At 36.8% G+C, this 16,980-nt stretch overlaps 1 protein-coding gene across 3 annotated transcripts in view; it reads left to right on the top strand.

Moving 5' to 3' along the window:
• The window catches only part of CABIN1 (calcineurin binding protein 1), a 90,460-nt gene that overhangs the window by 17,221 nt on the left and 56,259 nt on the right, over positions 1 to 16,980 (top strand). For all 3 annotated transcript variants that reach the window (XM_062009992.1, XM_062009991.1, XM_062009990.1), the window contains 8 exons: positions 78 to 239; positions 1,458 to 1,664; positions 1,901 to 2,046; positions 2,913 to 3,174; positions 4,695 to 4,955; positions 5,389 to 5,540; positions 6,102 to 6,280; positions 15,679 to 15,861. In XM_062009992.1, the coding sequence (XP_061865976.1) occupies positions 78 to 239; positions 1,458 to 1,664; positions 1,901 to 2,046; positions 2,913 to 3,174; positions 4,695 to 4,955; positions 5,389 to 5,540; positions 6,102 to 6,280; positions 15,679 to 15,861 (1,552 nt within the window). The remainder of the gene's footprint in view (positions 1 to 77; positions 240 to 1,457; positions 1,665 to 1,900; positions 2,047 to 2,912; positions 3,175 to 4,694; positions 4,956 to 5,388; positions 5,541 to 6,101; positions 6,281 to 15,678; positions 15,862 to 16,980) is intronic.

Raw genomic sequence — 16,980 nt, 5'->3', positions numbered from 1 at the left:
GGTAACTGTCACAGGCAACTGAAAGCAACCATCAGCTCGCATGTGACTTTTTTTCATTGATATTTGTGGTGTTGTAGGTTCAGGTACTACAAAAAGAACTTGCAGCATCCACTTCTGAAGATACTCATCCATACAAAGAAGAGCTGGAAACAGCCTTGGAACAGTGTTTTTATTGCTTATATGGTTTCCCTAGCAAAAAAAGCAAAGCAAGGTATTTAGAAGAACATTCAGTGCAGCAGGTAAGATAAGCAGTATTTCATGTGAGTGGATTATCCTGAAGTGATGAAGGATACATCCTTGTTTGGTTGTAATGGACCTTCATATGTTTTGGAGAAAAATTATTTTTATTTCCCTGTAGAATTGTGTATTTTAAGTGTTGTAGGAGATAAAATAATTGAAAAAATATAGAAGCCTTTATGAAATTAGAGCATCAGATATTTGATATTAAATGTTGGCATATTCAGTCTTAGTCACAGAAATCTCCCATTTTGAAAGCATTGACAAGTTGATTTTATTGAGCCATAATTTTTCTGTTTTCAACGGAGAAGAAATTAAAGTTTCAGGAAAATGAGAAAGGAAAAAAGTCAGCTTGAGAGAAGAAAAACTTGTCAGCCAACCTTGCAGCTTATAAAAGTGAAAAATGTCACTGTTGAAAATGATGCAAGTAAATATTATTATACTTTATTTTGAAATCTGCGTTGGGAAATATCTGGTAGCTGCTTGAGAAATATGTAAGATTCTGTTGAGTTTGGGAGAACAACTGCAAAGTGGGAAGAGGGTTGTAGTATTAATGAAGGGAAAGAAAAAGCAAGTCAGCAGTCTTTTGCCTTGAAATAGCACTGATTTTGTTGAGAAATATCAGATGATTTTTGCATTTACCAAGTGCAAGTGATCATAAAATCGTAAGTTCAATGTGGTTTTGTACAAGCAAAACAATTGTCTCCTTTTTAAACATTCAAATACCATTATGTTGTTACTCAATAAATATTTGTGAATTCTCTCTTTTAATCTGACCTGTTACAAAACTAAGATAATGAGAAATAATTAAGAAAAAGGGAAGTATAAGGAGATTACCCTCCCCACCCCAATCTCTTACACTTGGGCAATTCTGGATTAAATAGTTCTTACTTTAAACCATTGACAAATTGATATTTAGTAATATGACTTCCCATTTTCAATACAGAAGCAAAATTTACTGTAAGGAATAAGATGAATGGTAAAAGAAGAAACGATCTAGCAGAACTGTAACTTATTTTTTTAGTTGTTTTCAAGAAGGAAAAACAGAATTAATGGTACCTTTAGCAGTTCTGTCTTTGGAAGTTTTGATTTGTTTGCTGATAGGATAATATCTATATACTCACAAACTGGAAAAGCCATAGAAACCCATCATTAGTAAACTTTTGCATTTTGAAATTGAAATATTTGTGTTTTCCCCTCTCATCCACCTCCTTCTTCAGGTTGATCTAACGTGGAAAGATGCTTTGTTCATGTTTGAATATTTTAAGCCTAAAACTCTTCCAGAATTTGATAGTTACAAAACCAGTACTGTGTCTGCTGACTTGGCCAACCTTTTGAAGAAGACTGCTACAATTGTTCCTCGAACAGACAAGCCAATGCTGAGCCTAGATGCTGTATCTGCCTATATTGAAGGAACATGCAGCAAGGTATAATCTATTCCTTTAAGAAAAAATCACATGAGAGGAGTAAAAAAATTACTGTTCTTGTTTTTCTGTTGGCTTTGAGATGGTTAAGGGGATGATTTAGTCCGTGATGTTGGATTTCATCAGGTAATTGCATATAAATGAAATAAGTATGAAATGTTAATTAGTGTTTGTAATTGCTCTGTGTATCTCTGGAGTGTTTTCACTGTCTTCATACTCATACTGGTTTTTCTTTTCAGGCACCGTCTCTCCCAGATGGTGCAGACTATTCTCCACCGGTGGTGACTGAGTTGTACTATCTTCTGGCAGACTACCATTTCAAGAATAAAGAACAATCTAAGGCCATTAAATTTTACATGCATGACATTTGTATTTGTCCAAACAGGTCAGTGTTATTCAATACTGCTGCACATCATTCCTTCTTCCCATTTCTTTCAATATGGAAAAGTAGACAAGAAAATATTTTGTTTGATTTCAGGAGCTTTAAAAAAACCAAACTAAAACACCTGCCTGCAATCTATTATAATAGCTTAATTATATAATTAAAGACATCTCTAAAACAACAAACAAAACAAACCCCAAAACCTAATGTTAAACATTTTATTGTCTTGAAATTAAAACAAAAACCTAAAGGGGAGTAGGAGGGGAAGACAAATTTACATCAGGAGTAAGTGGGAAAGGCAGGGAGAAAATCAGTTGTCCTTTGTTTTGGAATGTTCATACATGACAAGGAATGAAAAAATGTTACTGTTTAATCGTAGAATCACAGAATGGTAGGATTGGAAGGGACCTTTAGAGATCATCTAGTTTAACTCCCCTGCAAAAGCAGGTTCACCTAGATCAGGTCACATAGGAACATGTCTGGGCGGGTCTTGAAGACCTCCAAGGAAGGAAACTCCACAGCCTCCCTGGGCAGCCTGTTCCAGTGCTCCATCACCCTTACAGTCACCCTGCCAGCTGGGGTTAAACCACAACTCATATAAATATTGTTTTATCTGTTTTTCATGTGTGGCAATTATGAGGAACAGTGCTTTATAAGGAAACTGTTTTTAATAAGATCAGTATGATTTAGGCTGTATGGCCTCTGTTTCACCATGAGGAGAGGAGGAGATGCAGAAATCTGTGTTGATTTGAGACTGTATTATGAAAGGGAGAGAGCAATGTTGATATAACAAAAACTAATCTTGTCTGTTCCATTCAGCATGATGTTGGGGGTAAAAGTGTTCATATGTTGTTTTCTTGTTGGCATAGGTTTGATTCTTGGGCTGGCATGGCTCTGGCTCGAGCAAGTCGTATTCAGGACAAATTGAACTCTAATGAATTGAAAAGTGATGGCCCTATCTGGAAGCACTCCACTCCTGTCTTGAATTGCTTCAAGAGAGCCCTAGAGATTGACAGCTCTAATCTCTCCCTGTGGATTGAGTATGGCACCATCTCCTACGCCCTACATTCTTTTGCATCCCGACAGCTTAAGCAGTGGAAATCAGAACTGCCCCCTGAAGTTGTGCAGCAGGTGGGATCTGAGCAACATGAAATTTTAAATAATTTAAATTATCTTTTCTAATGTAGCAGCTTCTAAGATGATTTACATGCTGTGTAGCACATACTAGACTGTATGGTTGCTTAGTAATATTGGAAATTCTAGCCTTCATTCATAGAAGCTGCTGTGTCAAACAGTATTTAAAGGATATTTTTTCTTTCTTTTTCCTCTGTGAAGGATGAAACCCATGAGTTTTACTTCCCCTCCTCCCTGCTCATTTTCCTCATCATCCCTGTGAGGGGCTGGAGGGGTGGGCAGGCGGCTGTGTGATGCTTAGTTACTTGCTGGGGTTAAACCACAACAAACGGTATTTCTTCTCTAAGATAGAAGATGATGTAAGCATGCACATTAGAGGAGAGCAAGTGCGTTATTATATAGCATGTTTGAAATGACAACTAATGGCAGTTTTCTTTGTGAAGCTTATTATATCCAAGAACTCCAAAATTAACTACTTAGAAATGGAAGTTACTGCATTTTATCAAAAGTTTGGTCTTACTGTCTTGTGGCCCCCTCACTATGAGAGTCTTCCTGAAGAATTCCAGGGATAATGAGGGATTTATTTTTGTATTATCAGATAAAGGGTACAATACAGAGCAGCTATCTTAAGTTGTAGATTAAATCAGAATGTTTATTTAGGACTACTTGAATCTTTCTTTTATCAAGTGACTATATTAAATGCCCATAATTTACTAAGAAAAGCTCTCTTATAATAAAAGATAAATTGGAACAATATAATCTCCCATCCAGAGATACACCTCTTCAGGAAAGTGTTTCTCTTACTTAAAAACCTTAATATTTTCTTCTTCTTACAAAATAGTTAAGAAAGGGAAGGCTATGTTATAGTTCTTGAAGTGCAACAAGTACTTAATGATACTGTTATGTCCCAATAATTTAAATTTATAAACTTTTTTCAAAGAGAGAACATTCCATTAATGCATCTTTTGACCTAGTTTTTTTAATGTGACTTTTTTTGTAATTTAATTTATGCTTCTGATTTTAGTTTCTTGGGGATGGGGGAAGAAAAGTGTATTCTTGCCATTCTCAGTTCAAAATTAGCTGCATTGCTAACAAGATGAAATATATTTCTTCACAAATGATACTGATCCATAGAATAAAACAGATGCTTTTCTTTTCTTTGAAGAGTTAAGGTAATTACAGTTCTGAAAAAGTGGTAAGATTTTTGTAAGCATGTGTATTAGTTGATTATTTCTTTCGGGCTTGTATTGATATGGATATTCTTACACTTGTGTCTTACTCTTTTGTTCTGGTGATTTGTGTCAGCATTTACTGGGATGAAGAAAAAACTATCCACAAAGACATTTTGTGGGTTGCGAGGATGTATTTGATACTTGGATATGTTCTATATCTTTTAGGCTGAAATCGTTTTAAGTGATGTCCCTTGTTTATACTGTTTTATATGCAGAAATGTCTTTTTAGTTTTCCATTACAGCCACAGTGAATTTGTGTATTCTCAACACTTTGTTCAACCACAGATGGAAGAGCGTCGAGACAGTATGTTGGAGACAGCCAAACTGTGCTTTACGTCAGCCTCTCGCTGTGAGGGAGATGGTGATGAAGAGGAGTGGCTTATTCACTACATGCTGGGGAAGATTGCAGAGAAGCAAAAACAGCCTCCTGTTGTCTATCTGCTTCATTACAAACAGGCAGGTCATTATTTGCATGAGGAGGCTGCCCGATATCCAAAGAAGATTCACTACCATAATCCACCAGAACTTGCCATGGAAGCATTGGAGGTAAAAGATGGTTAAATATGTAGACTTGAAAACGATCTCTACAGATAATGTCCATTTGCATCTAAATCAAACGTGGATAGGTTTTACAAGCACCTCATACTTATGAAAGCTTAAGTTCATGCACGAGTTTGAATGTTGTCTGGTAAAAACATTGGATCTAGAAATACTCAGCGAGGACTTACTTCCAGGGAGACCGGGTCTGCTTTCGTCATTGCATTCCGTAGGCTGCAGTAATCAAATCTGTACAGTATTTGGATATTGTCATTTACTAGCAACTTTCAAAGGCAGGAAAAGTCCTAATTCAGGTAAGTTTAGGTAAGAGATGACTATCTTTACTACTAGCTCTTGCAATTTCTACAGAAAAGAGACTATTTGTAATAGGTCGCACAGCTATGAATTCTCTACCGACCAAATGAATTTTGGTGTTTTCTAGGTATACTTTCGACTTCATGCTTCTATTTTGAAACTTGTGGGGAAGCCAGACTCTGGAGTAGATGCAGAGATATTAGTTAGTTTCATGAAAGAAGCTTCTGAGGGACCATTTGCCAGGGGTGAGGAGAAGAACACCCCAAAAGTTGCAGAAAAGTGAGTGCTATTTTCTAGGAGTATCCTCTGAAAGCACACTTATAAACTACTGTGTAATAAATCACCAAAATTATGCTGAATGAAATATAAACAAAACAAAGGTATTAGAATTAATTCCAAAGTTTGCAGTTTTCAAGTAACAGGATCAGTAAGATGATATGCTATTCTGAGACCTTCTCAATCTTCCCAGTTTAGATGGAAAGTGAACAAAATAGAACAATTCTGATCTTGTGGTCCATTCTGACACCACTGGTTTTTATTAATTATTTTTTTAGCAACTACTAACAAATGCAAAATCAAATGGCCTTTATTTTAAAGGATAAGAGACTTTAGTCCCCATAATTTATTTCATAAACAAACACAAAATAAAGACTCTCCTACTGTTCACCAGTGACAAGGGAAGACTAGAACCTGTACTAAAAATACTCATTTAGAATTTGTTAGTAAGGTTTGGTTACTGGATTGGAAATGTCTTAAGAACATGTAGGTCTCCTTTTCTCCTTTGTGTATGTCCCAAGTATATTAACACTTGTTTGGTTTTTTTTCTCTTGCCCCTCCCAGAGAAAAAGCTTGTATGATTGATGAAGATTCTCACTCTTCAGCTGGAACAGTGCCGGGCCCTGGGACTTCCCTGCCCTCATCCTCCGGTCCAGGTCTGACATCCCCACCTTACACAGCCACTCCAGTTGACCACGATTACGTCAAATGTAAAAAACCCCGTCAGCAGGCAACGCCGGACGGTACAGTCCCTGTTCTCAATACTGGCAGCACAGGGAGGTGCTCTAATCATGGGGGGTTTGACCAGGAATGATCAAACTGCTCATTTCAAGGAGGGTGATGGGTCTGTGGTAACACGGGCAATATTGAAGCTCATTATCTCAGTAAATTCAGTGCTTTAAATAGAATCAATGTACAGTCAGAGCTTTAAATACAAAATTCAAAGTTGTCACCTGCCACCATCGGCACCTGTCACTTTGTTAAATGGGCTTGTTGATGGGGGGAGTGTGGAGCTGACGGAATTGTCAGTGATTTTTATAAGTTTTTTCCTTCCTTCAGAGCTAAATGTTGGTCTGAGCTTATTAGCAAAGATATGGGTTCAGTCTTTAGAAGACTGGACACTGTTTCAGTACCTGTGTGAAATGAACAGGTGAAAATTTGAACTGTGGCTGAAACGAGACATTGTTAAAAAGGCAAAACAAAACAGTTTTATCCTTTCTTGAAGGAGGCAAGTGGCAACTATTTTGAATATATTGTATCAGCACGAAGTGATTTGCATGACAGTCCAGTAGACTTCATCTTTTAATGTTTCTATATCATTTATAATGACTGGTTAGCAGCTCACCTCTATAGAGTATAAAGTGATGTAATAAATAATTGGCTTATAAATGTAGAAGGTGGGGTGGTATCACAGTGTTATTGAAGATTTTGCAATATGTATATATAGTAGTTATTAAGTTACTATTTAACTAACTTGACATTATTATTTGGCTAGGAATTTTATTCTGATTCTACTCTTCTGGCTACTTGTTTATCCATCTGGAGCTGTACCTATCAGCAGTCAGGGAGGAGCAGAATATCTAGGATGTATAGCTATGTTGGTAGGATGTCTCAGGCCCCATAGAAACACTGTTTGGTAAGACTTTCAGGAGAGTGGGCTGTTTCTTATTGGTAATTTATAAATATCTCTATTGACATAGTTTTGAAACAAATGTTCATATTCCTGGAAACTTGTTAAAGTGAATTTACTCCTTTTCCCCAACAAATAATTCCTGATGGAACTGACAGAAGGTCCTCCAGCTCTGTCACTAAGTTGAATAGAGAAATGTTCATTTTATCCATTGGACTGTTTTGATATTATATATAGAACATTAATGTGAATGGGTTATGAAGTGATCAGGCTCTTATTAGCCTTTTGATGTCTTTTGACACAGCAAACACAGAAGATAGCAAATATTTAACTGTTTCTTAAGTAATAGTCCCTGTGAGAAGCACTTGTGCTTCAAACTACATCTGCTTAGGCCCTGAAGACTGTTGAAACGGTCATAGGGGATACATAAGATAGATAAATATGCCAACATATGTCATTAGTAGATTCACTCAAAGTAAGATACTATGTGCTGTGGCATGATAATTGCCCAATGGGAGCAAAGTTGGTTGCTTAGCAAAGCTGAAGATGCAAAGGAAGGAATGTATACCTCTGCCAGGGCTAGGGGCTGCCAGCTTAGCCTAGCTAGCACTAAGCTTAACTGCTATCAAAGGAATTGAAAACATCAGCTGTTGGAAGAAGCAGAGTTAGAGTGGTCTTTAGGAAGGAGGTGTGTAACTGTGCAGGTAGAAGTGGAAAGTACTGCCTCATTCATAATGTTGTGTTAGTTGCTAGAACAACTACACTCTGGAAACTGAAATATTTGCCTTGGGGTTGTTAACAGATGGAAGGAGAGCTAAGAGGCTGAGCAATGCTCAGAAGTCTTCCACTTTTATATTATATATACTATATTCTTCTGCATGCATTTGCATTTTACTTGCATTAAAATATATCCTTTTGAAGTAAAATGCTCTTGACATCTTACACGTAATCGCATCACCAAAGAACACCGGTGCCTGCAGTTCCATTGTGCCATTTCTAAAAATAGCAAGAAAATATCTATCAGTTGACTACTCTTTAGATTATTTTTTTATCATTCTGACAGCAAACAAAACTGTTGTTCACAGAATGAACAACTTGCCCTAAATTCAGACTAGATATTTATTCTTCCTGAGACCTGACAGTACTCTTACTCTTGAGTTGATACTGTTGATCATGTATGACATAAACAAAATAAGAGCATTATACAGTCTTACCTGCCAAGTTCTCTTCCTGTGTTAACACAAGCAAACATGCTGGTTGAGATCCCTGTCATTGCTGACCTCTTCTGACCATTTTTTCTATGCCGTGTTCAAGAAAACGTGGCCCTTGTGGAGAGAGAGAGAGAAGGAATTGGAATGGTTTGACTAGGGAGGAAAAGGCTAAGGGGAGACACAGTATCACCTACATAGTGTCAAAGGCTGTGCAAAGAGTTAGAGGCAAAATCCCAGGATTTTCGTGTCCTTGGGAGACAGAACAGATAATATGGGCTTCAATTGCATTTTCAGTCTGGACATACTGTCTGGAGATATTGTTAGGGTAGAATTAGGAAATACTACTTAGCAAAAAAAAAAGAGCAACACTGTAGTATGTTCCCAGGGAGAGTACAACACTGCAACATTGCACACTGGAAATCTTTAAAAACTGGCTGTACAGCCATCTGCCAGGAACGATGGAGATGGAATTTATCGTGATGGAAAAAGGAATGGACTAGATGAACCCTTGCACTTCTATTTTTTTCTGTTAATTTTATAGCATTAGTGGGATTTTTTGTTTGTTTCATTTTTTATGTGTTTTCTTGTTTTAAACAAGATACCCAACAGCGTGCCCTAGTGCGGGCAATTATTTCAGGCAGAATTACTGTACAGCCATACATCTTTTCTTGAAAATATTGGGCCTCTGATCTCCAAACATTCATCTGTAGATAAGTAAGGTTGTGAGGGTGGGATTATTTTGGATACATTATACTTAAATGTGTCATTATAGTTCTGCAGCTCTCCAGCATGTTTTGCTGGTGGAAAAAGGACGACACATGCAGAAACCACTGTTGAAGTTGAAAACATTGAAAAGCTTTATATCCAGTGAGTGCTGGTGGTACTAGTTTTAAGATGTGTATTTAATGGAAATGAGAAAAAGGAGCCAGTAAATACAGCTTGTTAAGGAACTAGATTTCTTTTTCCTTGTAACAGCTGCTAACACATATCTTCTTCAAGGAGATGGAAGTGTTGCTGAGTGGCAGCTGTTATTTGCTGAGTGACTAGCTGCAGTCGTGTGTAAAATAGGTAGCTTCCTTTCTCTTTTCTTGTCCTTCTGTTCAGCAAAATCTTTTCCTTCCTTCTGTTAATCCTGTGTTTCTTGTCATCACCCCTACCTCTTGCTGTTTTATAACCCTCCAAAATGAAAACCTGCATTTGATAGTAGAAGCCTAAGGTGTAGATTCTTCATTTTCCATGAGCAAAGTAGGAAACGAGAAATAACAGGAACTCAACAGGGATCAGGACTATCATTACCTGGAATGTCACTCTATTTACACAGCTAAATGGCCAGTGTTACATACCAAAATGCTCATTGTCCTCCTTTATACAGGCTGGATGTATGTAGCCAGTAAAGACCAATCACAGTACAGTTTCAAGCAGTTTAAATACACCTTAAATCACTGAAGTTAGCTCAGAAAGCAGTAAAAGTATTCAAGTTTTTAAAAAAATGCATTTCCCAAAAATGAACTGGGAGATAGTTGTGAGATCTTTTTTTGCTGTAATATGCCTTTTTGCACTGATATTCAATTCTGTATTGTTGTGGTGGTGCAGATGATGTGTTCAGTATCCATTGCTGTTGTGGTGTTAAAATGTCATGTTGTCTTCATCCATGTCACGTAGTATGATGTGCCTAGTTAGATGTAATCGTCCTTTTTTTGTGTTTGTCTTTGCCTGATTGCTTTTGCAACCAATATTGCCCGTGCTGCCTCTAACCTTTACACAATCTCTGTTCCCCAGGCATTCTCTTCCTGCTTTTACCTGTCACGGCTTGCTTTTAATAATTGGCAAAACCTGCATGATAAACTACGGGAAAGGCTACTTGCTTCATGCTGTGGGAGAGGCCTCACTTCATAGTTTGTTGGTCTGTAATTCTGCAAATGTTACAAAGATGCACAGGTTTTCTTGTAAATGGGGGTTCTCAGCATCCTGATGAGACAAAGGTGATCTTTGAGAAACTTGCTGCAGCAGGTTGTCTCTCATGCCAAACTAAATAAGCTTCTAAGATGGAGGCATTTCTGTCCATAAAAAGAACGTCCACGCTGCATTTCTGAACATTAAAATCTTACCCTTCAAAACTCTCTCTTTCCAGCAGTTTAAAAGCTTTTGGTCTGCAGTACACATCCTTTTGTAGTGTGTGGTACTGGATGTTCATGAGTACTGTGTACTGGACTTACATGAATAATGAATTAGTATGCTCTGTTTTTACCTTTCCCCAATTTACCCTTTCTGATCAGTAAAAGTATCACGCTGACATTTAGTGTGGGATTATGTAAAAAAGGATTTGGCTAAATAAATAAATGGAACATGGATGAAAGACTCTGCTGCTCTGCACTTGAAGACAGAACAGCAATATAGTAATGCAAGCTATTGAAACACATCAGTGTTCAGTGCAGCCAGACGAAACATAGACTTTCATCTTTGACTCACGTTATAAGAGAACTCCCTTTAAACACTCAGAGGACTTACTGTCCTCAAGACATCAATCTGCGCCCATGCAAATCTCTGCAATTCTTTTGTTTTTAATAATATGCAAGTGCCTTTTGAAAAAGAGTTCAATGTTGTCTTCTGTTATGGATGGAATCTGTTTTGAGAATGAGAATTGTGTGATACATCATGTGTCTGACTACAGATCAATAAAGAAAAATGCTCAGACATACAAGTAACGAGAGGCGACACAGTGTCAGGCAGGCGGGACAAAGAGAGAGAGGCTGTACATCCACAGCCTGTGGACAACCCACTATTATTGCATGAGACAAGACTGATTTCTTAAAAAAATAGTCATCTGTTCATAAGTTCTGAAGCGCGCACCTGAGTTAGTGTGTGTAGAGAGCTGCTGAGAAGGGCTTTCTGTGCCACTTGTTTCTGATTTTTGCTTTGTAGATGATTGTTTATCACATCTCAGATACCCTCTTGTAAAACTGGGCATACATTTTTCCTTCTGATAGTTAACACAGAAAAATACATTATTCAGACAAAGCAAGGTATACCCTGTTGGCTTTCTGAGCCTATTACCTATCCCCATATGCAGATGTTTCAGAGGTCTTCTCTCACTCTAAACAGATGAACATGCAAATTCTGTCTTCCCAGTGATATCTTTTCAATTATGCTTAATATATTTTTACTTCATATCTTGGAATTTAACAAGATTCATCCTTTTGACCTTTTTACATCTTCTATCCAAAGCTGCTCTTTTTCACTGGTGGACAGATTAGGTGATTTAGTCTGACATAGAAATCCATGAAATGTCAAAACTTGAGTAAATTATGAGGAATGAGTTGTTGGTTTTAAATTAAATTTGCTCTGAAGTGCCATTTCCTTAATTATTAGAAATAAACATTAAATACTTAACTTCAGATCAAATAGAGATTTCAACTCATCACTTGTTTGGAAATCTTCCTAAAACTTAGGAATGATGCAACAAAGTAATGAAACAAAATCAAATAATACCAAAGGGAGAAGCTGCTATAAGGAAAGATTTTTAATAGCAATTTTCTTGCAGTTACTTATGCACAATTTGATAGACTTTTTCCCTCATTCTCTTCATTTTCACTACAGATAATGATTTTGGGACATTAATACCCAGTTGTATTTTCTCTTAAGTTGTGAAATAATAGGAAACTTTACAGGGAAGGATCTCAAAAGAATATTTAGTTCTTGATTTGTCATTTCCTTAAGGGATCAGTTAAGGTTTTTGGAAGAGCTTATCTTGCTGCTATTGCTTGATGGAAATACCTTAGATAAACAAAATACTAAAACCTTTACTTTTTTTACTCTTAAATTACACCAAGTGGCATTGAAATGTCTTTAATTGTAGCAGAAATTATTAAAAAGCACTGATGTTCTCCTTGGATTTGCATCTTTCAAAAGGATAGGTGTCAATACCAGTTGGGAATTTGGAATTAATTCTAGTGGCTCTCAGACTGCAATGGTCTTTGTCATGGAGGCTAAAAGTAATGGCTGTCTCAACTGCAGTCAACTCATTAGATGAAGGAAAAGTTTTATAACACTAAAAATATTATATATGGTGCCTGTGAGTTGAGCTAGAAGAGCACAGTGCTCTCCTGTGTGAAAAAGGTGTAGATTTTCTTTTAAAAAGCAGAGTTAGGGTGTGAGTTAGTGCAGCTGCTGTGAGTTCTACTTTACATGCTGCAGCATTTGGGTATTGACAGAGCTTTTTAACTAACAAAGCACAATTATTTGTCTACCTGTCCTTGAAATCCTACAGCGATTCTATAGGTTCTCCATACAATTGTTTATCTGTGTGTCACAGTTAAGCTAGAGCTTACAGGAAAAAAATAGCAATTGCTGCAATTACAGCCTATTGCTTCTTGCTCTGTACTTAGTGAATATGAAGAACAGTTATTGTACTTTTGTTTTTGTTATTTGTATGTATTTGGAAATTCTCCCTCATCTGTTTGAAGATAAATAGGTCCAGTTCTCCCAATGTTTTTCTTACATGCCATCTCATTAATATAATTTTTTCTCTTCTCCTCTGAATTCAATTCTAGTTATTCAGTGTATTTTTTAAATGTGAGTCCTAAATGCAGAGACTATAATGAAGCTTGATTTTCCTTAGTGCTCAACAGAACAGGAAGAATCTTTTGTATTCTTTTCTGTGAAGTTACTGATTATATATTCAAGTGTGCTAGTTTGCTGAATTACTTTTACAATAGCATGACATTTGGCCATCTCTGTTTTGAGAATCACCAATTCTTTATAGCCACATGTGAATATATGCTCTGGGATACACACATGTTTTCTACTGCTCATCTTGTTAACTTTTAGGTGCTTATAGGCAGATTTATTTATTTATTGTCAAATAATTCTGTGGAAAATGAATGCTGGTTGCTTTGACCTTTCATCCTTTGTAAAGATGGGATAGTACACTTTGTTTTCGATTACCTGGGACTTCATCCATCCTCTGTGATTTCCGAGAAAATAATAGGAATAACTGCTGGCTGCTGCTAAATTTCTGAAATATTCCAGTGTTCTTCATCAGACCCGCTTAGTTTGAAAGCATCTACTACAGTCAAGAGGTATCTAAAATGATAGGAAGTTGTCTCAATAGTAGTTATCCTCTGTTTTTCAGTTAAGGAGCCCAATGTTAATATCATGAACATTTTTTTTTAGTATAGTTAATGCATTGAAAGAAAAAGCGAATGCACCTAGCTGTACCTGCACTCTCTCAAACAGAAATTTTGACTCAAAATAGCTAATTGGAAGGAGGTATTTACATTTGTTTCCCATAGGGAACAGCTTCCTTGTCATGCAGTTTGAAATTTAACATGCTAAATCACTGTCAATCTGCATGCTGAGAAGTTTGTGTGGTTTCCTAGTGATCTGATACCACTCTCGCTTATTGTTCTTGATTTACATTCTAATGCTTCATCTGTCACAGCCCACACATCAGAACTGACCTCAAGGCTGATGGCAACATTTGGAAATTTGCATTTTTTTTTCTTGCCTAGATGAGTAATTCAGGCTCTTTGCCACAGATGCAGAAACTTCCTTTAAAAAAAACCATGGAGCTACTGTAAATGTTTTTGCTGCTGCCAACTAGGAGTTCAATAGTATCCATTTGTACCACAGAAGGTTATTAAAACTTCATAAATGAGTCATTTGAAGCTTGACCTCTCTTCAGAATCCTTCTCATTCTTTATAATTATATTATTTCTATATAAAACTTGTCATCATTAACCAACTATATAACTCCCAATTAGGAAGCAAACACTGTCCCCCTATTCTTTTCCAAGATGCAGTTTTATTAAGATCTGTTCACTGAAAGGGAAAATCTTCTTTGTGTGGTGGTGAAAAGCCTACAAAGTGCATAAAATTTGCTTTAAATTTATTGGAATCCTAATAAGCAGAAACTAATGTGTAAGCTGAAGGTCTGCAAGAGGGTTTTATCTTGATAAAATAAATTCACAGCTCTCTCCTGAACAAGTGCAATTCAAATGGAACAGCAGAATTTTAATTACATTATCTGCTCATCTCAAAGCAAGGGCTTTTGCTTTTTTAAATTTTCTATCTTGATCTTATCAAGAGAATGAATAAGAATGCAGTGGAGCTATCTAGACAATGGATGTAACATGCCTCTTGGTTAAGCTATTCATGTATCTTAAGCAGAAACTGGAAATTAATCTTTTGGGATACAGAATTGGGGAGAATTACCCGTATTAGAATTTTGTGTCAAACACTGCATTTTATTGGCGTAATATTAGACAAAAATGCCAGGTTCCCATCTCAGTGGGCTTGTACATGTGTCTTTCTGTTGGAGATATTAAGCTGTGTTTTTTATTTATGCAGAGTTGCCTCTGATAACCCTTGATATAGAAGAACTTGGGTTATATCAGGCAGGTTTCGGATACGGATGGAAAGTTTTTCACTTGCTTGTTTATTCTCAGGTGTGATTTTTTTTTCCACCATGATAAAGTCACGATCCCATACAACTCTTCCTGCACTAACAGCTATCAGCAGATCAACAGCTGTAATGTAGTCAGCAGCTAACACACACTACTCCATTCTGTCAAGGCAAAGTCACTTCTTCTGTCTATTGCCTTGAAGCCCACAAGTTTTCCTGTCTATCTTAGATCAAGTTCTTTAATGGATTATTTATTTCCTGTATCAAATCCGCGTTCAGAACATTTGGTGAGCAGCATCTAACATCTGCAGGATAGATGGCATCAGTGATCACTCCTGGAAGTCTTTGCCCTCTAATGGTAGTGATTTTTATGTCCTTCATGAGTAATATCTAGTAGTGGTATTCTTCCTGACTTTCTCTTCTCAGTTGAGCTTTGCTTGTTTCAGGCTCAAAATTATACTGGGTGATTTTCAAGGTAAATAACACAGTAAACCTGAGAAATTTTGTAGGACTATTTAGCTGAAATACTGTATCCTCGGCCTATCTGCTTTTGAAAGTTTTGAGCATCATCACTTTTGATTCAAATTCCAGGATTATATTCTAGGAAGAAATGTAATAGGGCAGAGAGCTCTATTATGTTAGTCTAAAAGAATACTTAGTGAAAGAAGTCTGAGGCTTTAATTTCTTAGTACAAAGAGGTGAGATCAAAATAATAAGTTGAAGTAGATAATAGAAAATAAATACCTTTTTGAGAACAGAATTGGTAGTTATTAAGGATCCTATGTTGCACTTGTAAGAGGTTTGCATAGTCCTGCCATTTTACCTTGCTGTTACCAAGATACAAGTAACAGCTTGATGTGTATCAAGTGGTACATTCCTTCTTTATCTCTTTTGCAGAAAGGAGTCAGGATAGCACTGCAGCAGTGCTATCTGACTCCAGTTCCACACAGGATATGTTTAATGAGCCTGCCAGCTCTCAAGACAGTCTGAGGAAGACTTACACAGAGAAGAGGATTTCTGCTACCTGTGCTGACATGCTGATGTCCAGCAAAGAGACCCCGGGATCTACAGAGGAAAAGAGTATGCCCAATTTAATAGATAATATCAGTTGGTATATTCACATTAAAATGTTTCTTCTAGCGTGCAGAAGCACTGAAATACACTGCACTGTGACTGAGGATGTCAACTAGGCATTATTGCTGTATGTGTGTGTAACTCAAGCAATCCACAGTATTATACACAATATTATGCGACCATCCCAATTTGTACCAACTATTAAACCTTATAAAGAAAAGAATAATGACAAACTGCTGTCTGTGCTGACCCTTTGACTAGCTTATTATTTACTCCTTCTTCAATGTTTCAAATCTCTAAATAATTTAAGGAGTAATTATTTGAAGGTAATCTCAAACAAAATGTTTTTTTTTCTTTCCCTAGGTATAGATAGTCTTGTCCTGGCCCAGTAGGGGTTGATACTCAGTACATAGAAGAGCACCATTAGTGGAATTAGGTATTTTATTCCATTGGGTACTTTATTTCAGTGAAGTGGAATTGCTCTCAACCAAATTTTTCCGTATATAATAGCATGAAGTGTTCTGTATTCTACTGGAAAAAATGTTTCAAAATCCATTAGCTGGAATTTCCCATTATCTGATGTTTGGACAGTTGGATGTGGCAGTAGATAGAGAGACTGGACTTTAGTAGGGAAAGACAAACAAGACCAGTGTATAAATTTTGCCCACCTCTCTGGGTTGTGGCCCTTTGTGGTATGCAAAGTGTTTTTTTTACACTGCGCTTTAGTGTTTTCTAGTTTCATAAATCCAGAAACCATGGTATGTGGATAGCCCTGATTCACATCCCTGATCTCACTTGGAACAGACAACTAGTCTTTTTGTTTCCAGGCTTGGATTAGCTTGCTATCTTGGTTTTTAAGAATATTTTACTTCAGTCTTGCCTAAGCTAGAGAAGTCTCTGGTGATGTTTGTACCAATATGGTGAAAGAGATGCTAGTTCCTACTACTTACATAATTACTAAATCCCATTTTAAATTGGGATTTAAATCTTTTGGGTACTAGTCTAAACATGGCTCTCTTTCAGGCTTGTAGTGTTATTGTCATCATCTGTCTGATAGAAGGCTGTGTGGAATAGATTCCTGCATTACTGACAAAAGGATAAAAGTTGTATTTTTTCATAAAGCTA

The sequence above is a fragment of the Colius striatus genome, chromosome 17 (assembly GCF_028858725.1).
Source record: "Colius striatus isolate bColStr4 chromosome 17, bColStr4.1.hap1, whole genome shotgun sequence".
In the NCBI taxonomy this organism is placed as follows: Eukaryota; Metazoa; Chordata; class Aves; order Coliiformes; family Coliidae; genus Colius; species Colius striatus.
The sequence above is the reverse complement of the archived record's forward strand: the minus strand, read 5'-3'. Positions and strand labels throughout refer to the sequence as shown.